At 41.1% G+C, this 19,838-nt stretch overlaps 1 protein-coding gene across 3 annotated transcripts in view; it reads right to left on the bottom strand.

The window, feature by feature from the left end:
- The window catches only part of stk40 (serine/threonine kinase 40), a 76,660-nt gene that overhangs the window by 30,525 nt on the left and 26,297 nt on the right, over nt 1-19,838 (bottom strand). For all 3 annotated transcript variants that reach the window (XM_043717907.2, XM_043717909.2, XM_087976911.1), the window contains exons 4-6: nt 18,642-18,782; nt 18,097-18,318; nt 16,823-16,875 (exon numbers count right to left, since the gene is read on the bottom strand). In XM_043717907.2, coding sequence (XP_043573842.1) covers nt 16,823-16,875; nt 18,097-18,318; nt 18,642-18,782 — 416 coding nt within the window. The remainder of the gene's footprint in view (nt 1-16,822; nt 16,876-18,096; nt 18,319-18,641; nt 18,783-19,838) is intronic.

The following is a 19,838-nucleotide window of genomic DNA, read 5'->3' as shown; positions in this document are numbered from 1 at the left end:
GATGCGGCGGAGTCGAAGGAATTGGGAGAATGGGATGGCGTTTTTACAGGGGGCAGGATGGGAGGAGGTGTAGTCCAGGTAGCTGTGGGATTCGGTCGGTTTGTAGTAGATGTCCGTGTTGATTCGGTCGCCTGAGATAGAAATAGAAAGATCGAGGAAGGGGAGGGAGGAATCTGAGACTGTCCAGGTGAATTTGAGGTCGGGGTGGAAGGTGTTGGTGAAGTGGATGAACTGTTCAACTTCCTCGTGGGAGCACGAGGCGGCGCCGATACAGTCATCGATGTAGCGGAGGAAAAGGTGGGGGGTGGGGCCAGTGTAGTTGCGGAAGATGGATTGTTCCACATATCCTACGAAGAGACAGGCATAGCTGGGGCCCATGCGGGTGCCCATGGCTACTCCTTTGGTTTGGAGGAAGTGGGAGGATTGGAAAGAGAAGTTGTTCAGGGTGAGGACCAGTTCAGTCAGTCGAAGGAGGGTGTCAGTGGAAGGGTACTGGTCGGTACGGCGGGAAAGAAAGAAGCGGAGGGCTTTGAGTCCTTCGTGATGGGGGATGGAGGTGTAGAGGGACTGGATGTCCGTGGTGAAAATAAGGCGTTGAGGACCGGGGAAGCGAAAATCATGGAGCAGGTGGAGGGCATGGGTGGTGTCCCGAACGTAGGTGGGGAGTTCTTGGACTAAGGGGGACAGGACGGTGTCAAGGTACGCAGAGATGAGTTCGGTGGGGCAGGAGCAGGCAGAGACAATGGGTCGGCCGGGGCAGTCAGGTTTGTGGATTTTGGGCAGGAGGTAGAAGCGGGAGGTGCGGGGTTGTGGGACTATGAGGTTGGAGGCGGTGGAACCCCACTGGTCCTCACCTACCACCCCACCAATCATGTACAGCGCATCATCCGCCGTCATTTCCGCTACCTCCAAACGGACCCCACCACCAAGGATATATTTCCCTCCCCTATCAGCATTCCGTAAAGACCACTCCCTCTGACTCCCTCGTCAGATCCACACCCCCCACCAACCCAACCTCCACTCCCAGCACCTTCCCCTGCAACCGCAGGAGGTGCAAGACTTGCGCCCACACCTCCCCCCTCACCTCCCTCCAAGGCCCCAAAGGAAACTTCCATATCCGCCACAGATTCACCTGCACCTCCACACATATCATCTATTGCATCCTCTGCACCCGATGTGGCCTCCTCTATATTGGGGAGACAGGCCGGCTACTTGCGGAGCGTTTCAGAGAACACCTCTGGGACACCCGGACCAACCAACCCAACCACCCTGTAGCTCAACATTTCAATTCCCCCTCCCACTCCACCAAGGATATGCAGGTCTTTGGACTCCTCCATCGTCAGACCACAACAAAACGACGGTTGGAGGAAGAACGCCTCATCTTCCGGCTAGGAACCCTCCAACCACAAGGGATGAACTCGGATTTCACCAGTTTCCTCATTTCCCCTCCCCCCACCCTGTCTCAGTCAAATCCATCAAATTCAGCACCGCCTTCCTAACCTGAGATCTTCTTCCCGACCTCTCCGCCCCCACCCCAGTCTGACCTATCACCCTCACCTTGACCTCTTTCCACCTATCACATTTCCGACGCCCTTCCCCCAAGTCCCTCCTCCCTACCTTTTATCTTAGCCTGCTGGACAAACTTTCCCCATTCCTGAAGAAGGGCTTATGCCCGAAACGTCGATTCTCCTGTTCCCTGGATGCTGCCTGACCTGCTGCGCTTTTCCAGCTACACATTTCCAGCTCTGATCTCCAGCATCTGCAGACCTCACTTTCTCCATCCCAGGAATCAGTCTGGTAAACCTCCTTGCACCTCCAACATAAAAAGAACATTCTTCCTCAAATAAGGAGGCCAAAGCTGCACACAATACTCCAGGTGTTATCTCAGCAAAGGCCCTTGGCAATTACAGGAAGACATCCTGTACTCAAATCCTCACACGTAGAAGACGAATGTACTATTTGCCTTCTTCACAGCCCACTGATCTGCATGCTTACTTTCAGCAACTAGCTTACAAGAACACCCAGGTCACACTGCACCTCACTCTTTCCCAATCTACTGCCAATCAGATAATGATGATCTTCTTGTTACAAATACCAAAGTAGATCACCTCATTTATCCACATGATACTCCATTTATCATGCATTTGTCCATTCACTCAAATTTTGTCCAAATCACACTGAAGCATCTCTGCATTCTTCTCACAGTTCACCCTTCCAACCAACGTTGTCTTGTCTGAAAAGTTCTCTGTTAAATCCCTCATCTTAAACATCAACATATATATATCATGAAGAACTGGGGTGCAGGCATGAACTTCCTGTTATACCCCACGAATCATTGACTGCCACTTGTAAAAAGACCTGGTTAATCCTATTTTTTTGTTTGTCTGCCAATTAGTTCCTTATATATGTCAGTACAGTACACCCAGTCCCAAGGATTTATATTTCACATTCAAATCTTTGGCGTGGGACCTTATCAAAAGTCTTTTGAAAGTCCAAGCAAACCATATCCACTGGGATCCCCATAGCAACTCTAGTCTAATTACATCCTCGAAAAATTCCAGTACATTGGTCAGTGGTTAGCACTGCTGCCTCACAGCGCCAGAGACCCGGGTTCAATTCCCGCCTCAGGCAACACACTGTGCGGAGTTTGCACATTCTCCCGTGTCTGCGTGGGTTTCCTCCGGGTGCTCCGGTTTCCTCCCACAGTCCAAAGATGTGCAGGTTAGGTGAATTGGCCATGCTAAATTGCCCGTAGTGTTAGGTGAAGGGGTAAATGTAAGAGACCAGCGAGTAGATTTGAATAGCAGAATAAGGCTGGGAAATTACAGAGGCGCTCTGGATTAATTAAACCTTCATATTGGATGGAGCTCAAGTGACAAACAAAGAGGCAGAGAAGTCAAGCTTGGAGATGGTGAAGACAAGAATGGATAAAAATTACTAAGGTATACATGGGAGAAGCAATAAGGTATACATGGGCGAAGCAGGTATTATGGTAGAAACAGATGGTGTCAGTCATGGATACAACATGAAGTTTGAAGCTCAGCTCAAGGTTGCAAACAGTCTGAGCAAACAGTAGGGAAAATATCAGAACAGAGATTTTCTGGCATCCACTACTACTATCAAACAAGCAGTCACCAAGGGTCATTACATAAATGTGAAATAGGAAGGTTGAATAAGAGAGGATGAAGTCGATTTTCTGATCATATGGGGAAAACGCAAAATCACATGTAGGTCACATGACAAAGGTGAAGCAACAGAGCGAGCAGATCAGAAATCTTCAATAAAGACAAAGGGGTAAATGCATTTTGACTCCAAGTGTCATTTTAAAAGGTGTGAGTAGGATAAAAATGCGCTGTAAAGATTGAAGAGATGACCACGGTGTCAGATGGCAATGGCACATGAATGGGACAATCACTGTGAACTCAATTACAGCTGTTTTAAAAAGGAGGGAATCCAACACTGTGGTTAAAGAGACGCCTGACATTTTTCCATAATAGTGCAGGCAACACCCAAAGAACTGAACCTTAGCATGAGTCAGTGCCTTCAGGAAATGAGGACTTTTTTAAAATTGAACATTTTTTCCATCTTTTAGCTTCTCAAATACAATTTCACATTTCTAAGCAGGCTGACTAGATCGTTAACCAGATATATATATATATATATATATATATCTTTGGTTCAAACATCCAATTAACAAAATACATCCACAGGCTAAAAAAGAAAACTTAACCTTTGCTTGAACTGGTTGCAACAATTTCTAATGCATACTGACGCCAATTTGATTTGAACTGTGGGAATATGCTTCCTTGCAACAATCTTGAGGAAAAGTTAACTTAAGTCTGCAAGAAATGGAAGTCTGAAATGTTTGAGGACATTCATGCTCTCGTCTTGCTCCATCAGAAAGAACATGAACAGAAACTAACAGCGCCCTCAAATCTCTGCCACTCGCCTTCCTGCCAAAGATTTACCACTTCACATATGAACTTGATGAGAAAATTCCTGACAAATGAGCTCCATCTGAAATATTAAGCAGGATTCCCCTTTCAGAAGTTGAGCATTGCTGACACATTACGAAAAGCACACATTTATGAACTGCATAGTTTCTGTAGTTCTATGTTGCAAATATACCTACGAGGGAAAGTCAGTTACCCTCAAAGGCAAAGCAAATTAATTTTCAAGAGGGTAACCTAAATAAATTTCTTAGTCATAAACTATGAACATTATTAAATCTCCCTTTAATCTTCTGTGCTAAGGAGAACTACCCCAGCCCCTCTGGTCTCTCTATATTAAAAGAAACAATTCAAACAGAATTGTGATTAGAATTTGAATAAAATGTCATGGAACATGTGCTCATGTGAGTTGTACAACACCCAGCAGTGCCACAACAGACTGTCCAAGTTTAAACTAAGCCTGTAAGTCAAGGGTCAATATAATGCATAGATGGCTGAACTTTCCAGCCAAACAGCATTTCCAATAAGCTAAGTAATCCTAATGGTTACAAAAGGCTATAATATTGCACCCAATAGCACTAGCTGCAAGGGTGAAGATTGGGGACAGGTTTGGTATGGTGGCTCAGTAGGTAGCACTGCTGCCTCACAACTCCAGGAACCTGGGTTTGATTCCTGCCTCGGGCAACTATCTGTGTGAAGTTTGCACATTGTGCGAGGAAACTCATGCAGACACAGGGACAATCTAAAAATGTGCATGCTAGGTTAAATTGGCCATGCTAAATTGCCCAGAGAGTTCAGGGATATATACATTAGGTGCATTAGTTAGGGGTAAATGTAGAGTAATAGGGTAGGGGAATGGGCGTGGGTGGTTTACTCTTCGGAGGGTCAATGTAGACTTGTTGGCCCAAATAACCTGTTTCCACACTGTACAGAATCCATGATTCAAACTAACTTGTGATGGAAGCTCATAGTTGAAACGTTCTTCAACCAAGGGAAACTTATACCAGACACATCTTGGTATGAACAATGCAATAAGAACAACTGTTAGGTCCCTACAATGTCCTTAAGGTCATCACATGAACAAACTTTTCCAAGAACAAAAGACTTAATTTGACAATTCTACAGTAGTATTGTTTTGAAAGCCTGGAACAGGTACACATCAGTCAGCAACTCAAACCACAGATGGCTGCAATTAAACTCGCATATGTGACTCACCTTTCAGCAATGCCCCACCACAATAACAACCAGCATCAAATATAGACCAACAGCCTGAAGCTAAATTTGTATTTCCAAACACGAGTCTGGTCAAGATTAGGGAAATGATAAACACATATGGAAAGGATTTCACAGAATACGCATTTGATTACAGAACCTAAATATTGCAAGGGTGGATCACTGCAAAATAGAAGGACATTATAATCAACAGTCCCCAGCACCTGCCCCCAACCTTCAACCTACATAAGTCCTTGTAGCTAGTGGTTATGCATGTAACAAGGTAAAAACAATGACTGCAGATGCTGGAAACCAGATTCTGGATCAATGGTGCTGGAAGAGCACAGCAGTTCAGGCAGCATCGAGGAGCTTCAGCAAAATGCCAGAAACGTCGATTTTGCTGAAGCTCCTCGATGCTGCCTGAATTGCTGTGCTCTTCCAGCACCATTGATCCAGTTATGCATGTAACCCATGGCCAGACAAGGTGCAAGATCCAGTGAAATACCAATAGATACTAATTTACTTTTGCAAATGTCTGCAATTAACCTTGAAGATGAAACTACTACACTTCATGGGTACTACTCCACTTACATGAAGTTATAACATATTATGTCAAGTTTCAGTATCAAAGTTGCAAAGTATCATTATGTATGAAAACAAAGTCATTCATAGCATCTCAGTTCCAGCTTAACTCCGTCAAAGCTCCTCAAGCAATGTCCAAGACCCAAACATCTTCAGATGCTTCATCAACAATCTTCCTTCAATCACAAGGTCAGAAGTAGTGATGTTCTCTGATGATTGCAATGGTACCTTTCACAACGACTCAGACTCTGAATCAGATAATGTCTACACATACTAAGACCTACACAACATGCAGGCTTAGATTGATAAGTGGCAATGACCATGTGTTGACTAAGAAAGACTCCCTTCCAACAAGAGAAATCCATCATCCCTTGACATTCAGTGGCACTGCCATTGCTGAACTCCCCATTGACATCCTGAGGGTTACCACTGAGCAGAAACATGATCAGTAATTTAAATACTGACTACAGCAACAGATCATAGCCTACAAATTCTGTGGCAAGTAACTCACTACCTGAGTCCACAGAGCCTGGACGACATCCGTGAATGCACATGTCACATGCATGATATTGCATGAAATCAATAAAATTTGAAGGAGTTGTACAGGTTAAACAGACCAAAAGACAGGCTCAAATCTTACTTTACATCATCTGCACACCAGGGCCTTCCCTGAAAATTATTTGCTTTTGGGAAGGGGGCACACACAGCAGAAAGGAGTGAATCTACTTGAACAATTTAAGTCATTTCAAAAACCAGCAAGTTATGACAAATATTATAACATTTGAGGCATGCAACTTAACCACACATCAAATCCAACTCTCAAACAATGGGCTGTGGATGCCGCCAGAATTGCAAGGCACAGAACAGAAATTCTTAATGTACATTAATGTAATTCATTTTAGGCTTACTATGCCTACATCCAAATAGTGTTGCATATGAACACATTGCAAAATAAATAATAGACAGGATTTCTAAAATAAGGAATTCTAACTTTAGCTCCACAGATTGATTTTAATTTGGAGGTGGGGACAGAGAGACATTCAGGCAGGAAGGAAAGAAAAGGGAAATGCAACTGCAATGACATCATTCCATATAACCCAAGTCACATTTTCCCATCACCATGCTATTCCTGATATGTGCTCAGGTCTAAAAAGAAAGCCAAGTGTTGCATTGGTATTCTTGATCTCTGATCAATGGTCCATATTGAGGTAGCATGTTTCGACCAGATAATGGGGCTTCCAGAATTAGCCAGTGTCACCAGAAGGAGGATGCAATCTAATACAGACACACATACAGCTTGCATGCTGCCTCAAGCTGCTACACAGGATATACATGTGCACTCTCTAGATTATCAATTTATGCCCCTTCTCATCCAACAACACAACTGCTCTCGCTTACAATTCCAGATGCTCATGGCTTGCTGCATTGGCAGAGGTGCTGTACTGCAGAATCTTAAAACAACATGTCACCCCTTACAGGTGGGCAGAAATGTTCCACAGCACTATTCTGCTGGATACTATTCATTCCTCAATAAGAGACAGATCATCTGTGATAATTCTCACATTGCTGTTCATGAGAGCTTGTTGTGTACAAATTGGATACCATATCTCCTTTATTATAACAGCGAATGGACTTCAAAAGAACCTCAGCAGCTGGAAACTGCATTGTGATGCCTTTTGTGAAAGGCACTATGTAAAGGTCTTTTCTCTTTTCTACCAGGGTTACAAAGCAGTTAGGAAAGAACTGAAGAATAGACGTAGGAGAGCTAGAAGGGGACATGAAAAAGCCTTGATGGGTAGGATTAAGGAAAACCCCAAGGTGTTCTACACTTGTGAGGATTAAGAGGATGGTGAGCTTGAGGATAGGGCCAATCAACAATAGTGGAGAGAACTTGTGCCTGGAGTTGGATGAGGTCGGTGAGATCCTTATCGAATATTTTGCTTCAGTATTTATTCGTGATAGGGACTTTGTTGTTTGTGAGGACAGCGTCAAACAGGCTGGTATGCTTAAACAGGCTGAGGTTAAGAAAGAGAATGTGCTGGAAATTAGAAAAATATGAGGATAGGTAAGACCCCTGGGCCAGACAAGATATACCCAAGGTTACTGTGGGAAGCAAAGGAAGAGATTGCTGTGCCTTTGGCAATGGTCTTTGCATCCTCACTGTCCACTGTAGTAGTACCAGATAATTGGATGGCGGCAAATGTTATTCCCTTGTTCAAGTAAAGAAAAAGGGATAATCCTGGGAATTACAGATCAGTCAGTCTTACGTCAGTGGTGAGCAAATTATTGGAGAGGATTCTGAGAGACAAGATTTATGATTATTTGGAAAAGCATAGTTTGACTAGAGATAGTCAGACAGTTTTGTGAGGGGCAGGTCATGCCTAACAAACTTTACTGAATTCTTTGAGAATGTGACAAAAGACATCGACAAAGGTAGAACAGTGGATGTAGTGGAAATGAATTTTAGCAAAACATTTGATAAGGACCCCACTGGTAGGCACAAACAGAAAATAAGGAGGCATGGGATACAAGGAAATTTGGCTGTCAGGATACAGAACTGGCTGGCCCATAGAAGACAGAGGGTGGTAGCAGATGGAAAGTATTCAGCCTGGAGCTTGGTAACCAGTGGCGTTCCAAAGGGAGCTGCTCTGCTCTTTGTGATTTTATAAATGACTTGGATGAGGAAGCGGAAGGGTGGGGTTTTCCGATGACGTGAAGGTTGGAGGAGTTGTGGATAGTGTGAAGGGCTGTTGTAGATGCAATCGGACGCTGTCAGAATGCAGAACTGGGCTGAGAAGTGGCAGACGGGGTTCAACCTGGAAAAGTGTGAAGTGATTCATTTTGAAAAGTTGAATTTGAATGCAAATTACAGGATTAAATGCAGGATTCTTGGCAATGTGAAGGAACAGAAGGATCTTGGGGGCCGTGTCTATAGACCCTTCAAAGTTGTCACCCAAGTTGATAGGATTAATAAGGGAGCTTATGGTGTGTTGCCTTTCATTAGCGAGGGAATTGGGTTTAAGAGCTGTGAGGTTATGCTGCAGCTTGATAAAGCCATGGTTAGACTACACATGGAGTATTGTGTTCAGTTCTGGTCACCTCGTTATAGGAAAGATGTGGAAGCTTTAGAGAGGGTGCAGAGGAGATTTACCAGGATGCTGTCTGTGCTGGAGGGCATGTCTTATGAAGAAAAGTTGAAGGAGCTAGGGCTTTTCTCATTGGAACAAAGAAGGATGAGTGATGACTTGATAGAGATGTACAAGACGATAAGAGGCATAGATAGAGTGGATAGCCAGAGACATGTTCCCAGGACCGAAGTGGCTATCATGAGGGGTCATAATTTTAAAGGTGATTAGAGGAAGGTTTTGGGGAGATACCAGATGTAGGTTCTTTACATATAGTGGTGAGTGCGTGGAATGCACTGCCAACCATGGTAGTAGAGTCAGATACATTACAGACATTTAAGCAACTCTTGGATATGTAGGTTAGTTTGATCTTAGAGTGGGATAAAAGGTCAGCACAACATTGCGGGCTGAATACTGTGCTGTACTGTTTTGTGTAAGATGGAAAGCCCAGAAAAATCAAATGTGGCAGAGTGGCGGAGTGGGGGGGGAGAAAGAGTAAAAGTGTAAGCAAACAGCTTTCATTCAAGACTTTAGCCAGAAGGGACTTTTTACATCTAAAAGACATTTGATTTGGGATATCACAAGACAAGACTAACAGGAAGCTCTGAGCTCATGGACAAACTCTGTGGACCCACTCAAATGTAAACATGCTTCTGGCACAATTCCTGAATCAAGACAATAGAAGGGAACACATTGTTAAGGGAACACGATACTCTATCACTGGGAATCAACACTTTTACTCTCTCGAATCCATCCCAAAATCTCTTTCAAAATTCCAGTTGAGCCGAATGGAGTAACTTCAATTCAATGTCTCAGGCTAAAAGAAAGATAAAACAGAAGAAATTGCACCTTGCTAATCAGCAAGTCAGGTCCAGGTGCCCAAGATAGAAGTCAACTCACCCTCCTGTACATATTTGTTTAAAAAAGGAGAGACACTGATGGGGCTCCTCAGGAAGCAAATGTGATGCCATAGTGAGCAAAACATTTTAGAATTACTCTGGCTGGCACTGATTTAGGGTTACAAACCAAGCAGCAGATTTCTATTAGAACACCACTCAAAACAGCATTATACTCATTTTGCCAAATTCATTGCATTTATTATTTATTAGTTTCAACCAAGTGGGAGCTGTTTTTGCTGGCCAGCTTGTTTGCAGCCATTTTCATCAGTTATGATATTGCTCTCGCCTGGCTCGGCCCCTTGCCCTGGGTGACCCCTAGCCTGCTAGAACATTCTGAAACAATCACATAACTACTTCTTTTCCCACAATGTTTATTTGCAGACACTTGTTAAGTAAAACTGCAACCCAGCTAGATGCTATCAATGGGTGTACGTAGTATCTGGAGTACGCATTGACTCAAGGTCTGAGAACAACAACTCATTATGTACAGTCTTAGGTGAGGCCAACTTCAGACTGGTGTATGCTCACTCTTGATTATCATGTGGATCTGTGTCTGATTGAGCAACTGTCAGATCGGCATCTGTTGTACTATTTAAATCCGTGGCGATCTGCAGCACTTTGGAGTATCACCTGACTGGACTAAGACAAGGTGTGCTCCCCATGATATCATGCAATAAAGTATATCAATGCTCTGAGGTCCGAGTCTGGAGAATTTCTTCAACAGGTCGTACAACAGTTTTGGTTGAGTTGTGTGACTTCACAGCCTAGTTGGAGGAAAGTTACATCACTGATATGGATTTGGAATTGGATCAGTTCTTAGCAAGACCAAGTATGGACAGCAATTTTCCTTCCCTTCAGGACATCAATTCATTTGTTTTTTGTTAAATGATACCCTGACAACTTTCACCAATTTCAGCTTCACTTTTAAATTTGAATTCAAATTCCCAAACAGTCATGAACTCACTTTCTGAATTACTGCTCCAGTCATCACTATTCTTACTATAAAGTTCAAGTGTTCAAGGCAAAAATAAGCTAGTCTATGCTAACTCCTATGCTTAAACTTGCAAATACTCATGACCTGGCTCACATATGAAGAACAGGCACATGGGACTATTGAGATGCTGATGGATGTAGCATGAAATCCCCTAACAGCAGTCTGTGTCTTGAGAGGAGACAGAAAAAAAATAAAAACGGAAAAAAATGCTTCCAAAGAGGTCAAATTTTATTCTTCATTTATAAACAGTGATTGGAGTTTGCAGCATCAAGATACCTAGCATTTTGCAGCCTCTCTCAAAGGGCTCCTGGATGGGGTTAAACAAAAAGAAAGTTTCATATTGGCGCAATAGAGACTGGTCTTCTGAAGTCGAGATTACTTATATTGGTTATGGGCATAAATAGATCACGTTGGAATTTTCACCTTAAAAATTAGAGGAGAATAAACCTGAAGCTATTGTATAGCCACAGGGGAGAATTTGAACAGAAATACCGGTTACATTGAATTTATCATTGTATCTGAAACCCCTCTATAACCAAGGTATTTTGAACAAATTGTCCCACACAGATCTAGTCCAACTCTTCAAAATGAAAATCATACTCAACAAGACAGAAGTAACAGAATTCAGAAGCAGCAGTTACAATGATGAACTAAAATATTCAAAAAAGATATGTAACACAAAAGCATTTCAATATGGCACTGCCTTATCACAAAGCAAAAACAGGTTGTTAAATCGATGGCATGCTTTTGAGAAAGAACAGAAGCACTCGTGAGGTCTCATTACTGCTCACAAACTGCCATCACCTAAACCTAACATTAAACTACATTTATGTAATGTATTTGCACAACTTTCAAAACTGGAATGCTTGAAGTATGCTTCTTGCAGTATCTGAAAGTTTAAAAGCAAATGGGGGAGATGGTACTGGGTGGGAAATAGAAGGTACAAGCACACCCCCACATTGGGTAGGACACTTGCTGCTTTAATTGCTCCCTGTGCTGCATTGCCCAGAGTTATAAATATGAGCAAGCCTTCTCTTGCGTCAGCACAATTTACACTGCATGAGTCATCCAAGCCATGGTTCCTCTGGCAAACGACTATTGTTTGCTTCTGGTGAAGGGCTCGGAAAGCCTCTCCCTTTACACGGGAGGAAGAACTTTAACCCTTCAACTACCTAATTTTGCTAGCCTCCCATACTACAGAAATGTTTCCTTTCCTTGCCTGACTCCAAAAATTATCAGAGCAAAGCGCAACACAGTGTGGAGCTACTTAGATGAACGCGGAGCAGAAAAAGCCAGATATGCTAAAACAAAAAAAAATTCAACTGTATGCACTCTCAAAATGTTATCTTGTCTCCAAAGGGTTATGGGAATTTTAGCCAATGCACAATTAAATTGAAATATTCAGTATCAAACCACTGAGTGAAACAAAATCATGACAGTGTGTACGCTGGCTTCAATTCAGCATTGTGGATAGATATTATTTCCTTTCTTCTTGTAAAGATAGTGTGCAATCTGTGTGTGCTCCTCAGCTAACACCAATTAACTATAAAACTAAGTTGTTTGCTAATTCAATATTGTGTAGAGCAAGATACTCTTGTCGAACTGTTTTCAAAATAAAATACAAAAGTTGACAGGATGCTCAACCTCTAAAAATGAAACAAAAAGTTGCGAGCTGCTTCTTGTCAGTTAAACTAAGATATCACAAATTTCACAATGAAACTCAATGTTCTTTCAATGGATAATCAAAGCAACCAATCAAACTGCATTCCTAAAGCACTAAATGTAGAGATTTATTCTCATGATTCAAGCGTTATCAGTTCTAGACACATTAAACTTGTTTAAAAATTGCCAGCTACATTCAAATATCTTATTGTTTGTATAAGGATTGGAAAAACTGAAATTCAAAACATCTGTTCATCCCAAAGTTGAAAACAAAGGCAAAACCAAAAGCAAAGAAAACACTGTCAGGGAACTTGCACATGTGTTGCATAGTATACATTCAACTGTAGGATGAACCTCATTGATTTTACCTTACTGAAAGACAAGCTTTTGGTGAAATTTAGCACAGATTCCACAGCTATATCAACATAGAATTTAGAACAATACAGCGCAAAACAGGCACTTTGGCCCTCGACGTTGCGCCGACCTGTGAACTATTCTCAGCTCGTCCCCCTACACTATCCCAAAATCATCCATGTGCTTAAGGATTGTTTAAATCTCCCTAATGTGGCTGAGTTGACTACATTAGCAGGTAGGGCATTCCACGCCCTTACCACTCTCTGCGTAAAGAACCTGCCTCTGACATCTGTCTCAAATCGATCACTGCTCAATTTGTAGTTATGCCCTCTCGTACAAGCTGACGTCATCACTGTCTTTCACTTTCTACCATATCTAATCCTCTGATCATCTTGTGTGTCTCTATCAAATCCCCCCTTAGCCTTCTTGTTTCCAATGAGAACAGACTCAAGTCTCTCAGCCTTTCCTCATAAAACCTTTCCTCCAGACCAGGCAACATCCTGGTAAATCTCCTCTGCACCTTTTCCAATGCTTCCACATCCTTCCTGTAAGGGGGTGACCAGAACTGTACACAATATTCCAAGTGTGGTCGCACCAGCGTTTTGTATAGTTGTAGCATGACATTGCGGTTCCGGAACTCAGTCCCTCTACCAATGAATCCTAACACACCGTACACCTTTTTAACAGCACTATCCACCTTGGTGGCAACTTTCAGGGATCTATGCACATGGAGTCCAAGATCCCTCTGCACATTCACACTACCAAGAATCTTTCCATTGACCTCGTAATCTGCCTTCCTGTTATTCTTCCCAAAGTGCATCACCTCACATTTAGCTGCATTGAACTCCATTTGCCACATCTCAGCCCAATTCTGCAGTTTATCCAAGTCCCCCTGCAACCTGTAACATTCGTCCAAACTGTCTACTACTCAACAGACTTTAGTGTCGTCTGCAAATTTACTACTCCATCCACCTATGCCTGCGTCTAAGTCATTTATAAAAATGACAAACAGCAGTGGTCCCAAAACAAATCCTTGTGGCACACCACTAGTAACTGGACTCCAGACTGAATATTTTCCATCAACCATCACTCACTGCCTTCTTTCAGAAAGTCAGTTTCTAATCCAAACTGCTAAATCACCCCCAATTCCATGCCTCTGCATTTTCTCCATCAAGCCTACCATGTGGAACCTTATCAAAGGCTTTAGTGAAGTCCATGTATACCACATCAATTGCCCTACCCTCATCTACATGCTTGGTCACCTTCTCAAAAAACTCTGAGGTTTGTGAGACACGACCTGCCCTTGATGAAACCATGTTGACTACCTGAAATCAAATTGTTGCTTGCTAGATTATAAATCTTATCTTTTATAATCCTTTCCAAAACCTTCCCTACTACAGAAGTAAGGCTCACTGGTGTATAATTATCTGGGTCATCTCTGCTGCCCTTCTTGAACAAGGGCACAACATTTGCAATCCTCCAGTCCTCAGGTACTAAACCTGTAGTCAGTGATGACTCAAATATCAAAGCCAAAAGGTTCTGCTATCTCCTCTCTAGCTTCCCAGAGAATCCTCGGATAAATCCCATCCGGCCCAGGGGACTTGTCTACTATCACTCCTTCTAGAATTGATAATACCTGTTTATAACTAACCTCGATCCTTTCTAGTCTAATATCTCGTACCTCATTCTTCTCAACAATATTCTCCTTTTCCTGAGTGAACACCGATGAGAAATGTTCATTTAGTACCTCTCCAATCTCTACAGGGTCCACACTCAACTTCCCACTTCTGTCTTTGACTGGCCCTATTCCTACCCTAATCATCCTTTTATTCCTCACATACCTACAGAAAGCTTTAGGGTTCTCCTTTATTCTATTTGCTAAAGACTGGTCGTGTCCGCTCTTTGCTCCTCTTAACTCTCTTAAATCCTTCCCAGCTGATCTGTAACTCTCCATCGTCTCATCTGTACCATCTTACCTCATCAACATAAAAGGGAAAGAAACCTGAACATTTTTTCAACAGATGTTAATATAAAGTTCTACCATGTGCAATTAAAGAACAAGGTTACTTTTGCTTGTTTCTTCATTTCCTTCCTCTTGTGCAATATAGACACAGCAACTTACACCTATGTAGTATAGGTTCTCTGACAGACTAACAGTGATAGCCAAAAGAAACAATTTAAAATCTCATTGAGTCTATGGAATACTAGAAACTGTTCTCTTAACAATTTAATAAAAATAATCTTGACTTACTGACTTAAGTGCATGCTTTTTAAGGGGGAAGTCTCTCCAACTGTGACCATTATAGTGCAGTATTAATAGACGTTATGTAACCTACTGTGGGCAGGAGTAATATTGTGGCTTTCAAAAAGACAGGATTCATGTAAGTGCTCATTTCTTAAAAAAACTGACCATGTAATTGGCAAATTTGCCCAGTTTACAGACATGGTTAAATACATTTCGCAAGACGTGCATAATGAACAATGACAGAATCCAAATACAAAACATACTCCCTCACACGACTGAATGATACAGCGGTAAGTATCTTTTGCAAAAGTAAATTGAGTTACATTCATAAAGCATATGGAAGCAGGTCCAAACTTTCTGTTCTTTTATGGATGCAATAGGGTTATTGTTCCAGGCTACTGAACTCAGACTTCACAAATGCAGTCGTCATTTATATGTGATCTAACTACACGAACTTGCTTTCAATCTTTTGAAAAATGCGAACAAATTAAGACCGACAATTCTGAGTTGTGCAGCACAATATCATATGCTGTACTGAAGGTACATTCATTTGGCCAAGAATTTCTCTATTAATGCTCAATTATTTTCCATCAATTGATAAGCTTTGGAAACTTTGTAATTAATCAAATCTCTACATAGAATTAGTAAGCATTGTGATATTTTTGACATGGGATTTTCGTTTTTGCACTGACTTTTGATCAACACATTTTGGACGGCACAGGGTAGGGTGGGAATTGTAAAGATAAGGAAGGTAAGAAACAAGGCAAAAAGGGACTGCAGTGACAAGAGAGATCAAACATCAATCCTTATACAAGGGAAAAAAAACCTCATTTGTTGAGCTAAATAAACAGTTGGTTAAACTGGTCTCACACATCTCCAAGCAACTGATCAGAGAACACCATTCATTACAATGTTTCCCTTCCATGAAGGGCAAGCGTGCGTTTTTTTTTCTGATTAGGAATGAAGGAAGATGTCAAAACACAAGACCAAAGCCATATATATATTACACATATATGTGAAATAATAAAATTAAATGGTACAACACATCACCTAAATCTAAAAGAAAAAGAGAGTTTCCTTTCAGGCATCCATTGACCAGATTTATACTCAGTAATTGGTGGTTTTATTACAGATTTCCAGCTCTCATGTTTTTCTCTGCAATGCCTGAACTGCTTCACATGAATTAGTGCTTTCAAGTTTCATATTTACATCTAGAATACAAAGATTTACGACACTGTCAAGTAGTGACTTATTGGTGCCTCCTGGCTGACTCAAGTCAAACCAGTTACAACTGATTGCTTTACTGAAACAGCATTACTAAATAAAGAAGCAATGAGATATGGCTATGCATTGTGTTGGACACTAGCGCTTACCTTTTGAGCTGGGTTAAAACAGTGTTTAGGAGAACAGTTTGAAAATTTCTCCTTATCCACCGCTCATTACCTGCCAGGTGAGAAATCATTTTTAAGTAACTGTAGCCCAATCTGTGTGGGTATTGGGACCATAATGCACACTTGCTTGCAACTGGCAATCATACACAGAAAGGCCAGGAGTGACTAATGGGAGAGAAGCAAAACATCAGTGATGCAACAGACTGACCTTTCAAAGCTTTGAGTCAAATTATACCAAGTGAAATAGAAGAGTTTAGAATTAGCAGTGCCAAATCGTATCTGGAAATGCTTAACACAGTAGCCACAGCAAGTGTTACATTCTCCTTGCACCAATATCACTCAACTTGATGAACCAAGTATTAACACTATATTGATTCAACAACCGATACGTAATCAATTTCAAATTACCTTTTATTTAGCACCATGTTCCCCAGCTTCAGGTCCCTGTGCACAATGTTCTTCTGAAGAAGAAAGGAAAACAAAGATTTTTTCTGTAATCGATCAGCCTTCAGCAATGCAACCTGCTTGAAGCTGAACATAAATTAATTTATAAAAGGTTCATACAGTCAGAAGCTTGGTTTACATCAAACCACACAGCCACAAAATTTTAAAGATCAGGTTTCTCAGTAGCAAAATCACAAATGACATTATGAATTACAAGGATGGAATGTCATCATTTTTGATCTGATGTCAGAATGGTCCAGTAGAGTTTGGAGCATCAATTCAGCGCTGCTTTGTTATGATAACAACAACTGACTAATGATCTGTCCAATGTCTGCCCTGTCGCATATGAAGTATCATTTTCTGACTGCCAGAATATGTCTGATTTCTAAATGAGGATATTTTCAGAAACCTTTTTGTCACATGCTACATCTAACCAAATGAATTCCTACCCCACAATGTTCACAGAAAAAAAGCAACAGATAATCAACAGTTAAGTACACAGCATGCAATAGCACTGCTTGAATCACTTTTGAAATGGTTCAGGTTTGAGCCACAATTGTTCCTTAATTGACAAAAAAGTGAGGTAAAAACAAAATGGAGAAGTAAGGAAAAAGTAGATTAAATACTATATTCCCTCGGAAATATAGCTGGTCTTAGTTACAAGGTAGATACTTAGTCCCCACTGAGATGCTTACTGCATATTTAAAACTAGACAAATTAGATTAAGTTAAACTAATAGGTGTTTACTTAAACGACTAAGTCAATGGAATGATATGGTCATACGGGGAAGCACATCAAGGAAGTTCAGAATATAAACAGAAACTAGACAGGGTGAACCTGTCTAGTACAGCAATGAACTAAATGGAAATTTACACATTATTAGTTATGACTATGAGAAATGAATCAAGGTCAAGGTACATAACTGCAGCAATCTAACAATGTTCTTCAATGGTTCTAGCGACTGAGTGGCCATTTTGTTGCTGTTCTGTCCTTTAATCACAGGTATTCGAGACCCTGTGATGTTAATATTATTTTTCCTTTAAAGTCACAGGAGTTTGCAGTGGTTCTTCTCAATCAACTGGATTACTGCCTCCCCAGTCTTTGCAGATATATGCATTGGCTCCAAACAAAAAAAAACAAACTCAATGCAGACAATAGGGGTTAGGAAAACAGCATCTGCTGCAACATTAACATCCTGATCAGAAGTAAAAAATTAATTAAACACAAAATCTTTTTACCTTATGTAAAGCTTCCACTACCCGTACCACATCATAGAATATTGCGATTGTTTCACGCTCACTGAGCCTCTTCTCTTTGATGACATAATGTTGTAGATTGATGAGATCTGCAGTTTTATCACTAAAGTCATGGGCACAGAGGCAGTCAAGAACTAAACAGATCCTTTTCTTCATCCTCCGCATAAGCTTGCTGGATTCAAACTCTTCGACAACAGCCCTATCCTATAAAAGAGTAAACATTGAGAATCAGTCCATCTTTTGAGTCACTTGTAGACTTTAAGTATACAAGCATTCCTTGAGTGCTTGGAAACTTTTTCTCCAGAATGCCTAGAATTTGCCAAATTCAAGAGAAAATTGGTTTATTGCTTGATAAGGATGAATGTACTGGGCTCCAGGAGAAAGCAGGAGAGTAACACTCCATAACTTGCTCTATATGAGAACCAACAGGTCAAATGGCACCTGTGCTATAACCATTGAGTGTACAAGAAAAATGTTATTAATGGGATTAGTAAAAATGCATACATTCTGTGCTTTCTTACAGTTACCTGAAAGAGGCCATGGTGATGCACCACTCCATCTTGATTGGGAAGCAAGGACAGAAGCGAGTATTCTGTATGCAAAAGCATCTTTCCTTGTCTTTCTTCCTGAGTTTCCATTCTCTCACCTCTATCTTCAAGTGTGAGAATCTAAAGGGAGGAAAAATAGTCAGAATTCAAACGTTTATTTACCATGAAGAGTATTTTTCTTCATTTTAACAACAGATTGTCACAAGGTTTATAAAACACATTGAAGTCATAACATAGAAGTAAAAATATTCTTCTTTGATCTCATGGAAGCAACTTTTCCTGGAAAGATACAAGTATTTTTCAGCAAATATGAACCCTAAATAATAGGATGACAAATTCAATACAGGTCATAGCTACTGGAATCACTGTACGTCTGCTATTTCCACATTTAAACTACTTATTCTAATCCAATTTCCCACTCTTCCCACCGGCCCTCCAATATTTTCTCATGTAAACAACTAGTAACATCTTTATAAGGAAAAAAAATTGTTGTTCTCTGTTCTTACACTTCCACCAAGCTCAATTTATGGCTGCTTACAGATTCAGTGAAATAATCCTGTTCTCTTAAAACATTTGATCCTTTGTACTGATAGCCTTAGCTTGTCAGCGTCTCACCATTAAGATAATAGTGCACCGTTTTGACCACTCTGCAGTTCAAGAAGATCTATCCTACTTTTATTTTTAGCCCCTTTATAAATAACATGCAGAATCCTACTCCACCAAGAAATATGCTCTTCAGAGATTTGTCCATCTGTATTCGGTCACCATACTTGATAATTTTACAGTTACATTCCATTAACTGTTTTGTTCCAAGAAAACAAAGCAGGCCATCAGATGAGATGTCTGAGCAGGTGTATATTATATGCAAAAGATAGATATTGGACAGATCACAATCTAATTCTAATCACAGTTTTCCAGCAGCGGGAAGGAAAAAAAAAGGAAATCAAACATGTTATGCTTTGTAACATGTGCGTACCACTTTTATACATTTCCTTAAGGGATTCTGCATTTATTTAATTTGAAGTAAATAGTATTCTGGTGTCTAGTCTTGACAGCCATTCATCCTGAGAGAACCTGGACAACAAATGCGTCAGCAAGAAAGCACCAAAGTTCAACTCAATCAAGCCTTTTAATGCAGACATGGTTTTGCTTTCCCTGGGGGCTTAAAAAATGTAC

The sequence above is a fragment of the Chiloscyllium plagiosum genome, unplaced genomic scaffold, assembly GCF_037043375.1.
Source record: "Chiloscyllium plagiosum isolate Xiang-an unplaced genomic scaffold, Cpla_swu_hap1 HiC_scaffold_30, whole genome shotgun sequence".
NCBI classification, from domain to species: Eukaryota; Metazoa; Chordata; class Chondrichthyes; order Orectolobiformes; family Hemiscylliidae; genus Chiloscyllium; species Chiloscyllium plagiosum.
The sequence above is the reverse complement of the archived record's forward strand: the minus strand, read 5'-3'. Positions and strand labels throughout refer to the sequence as shown.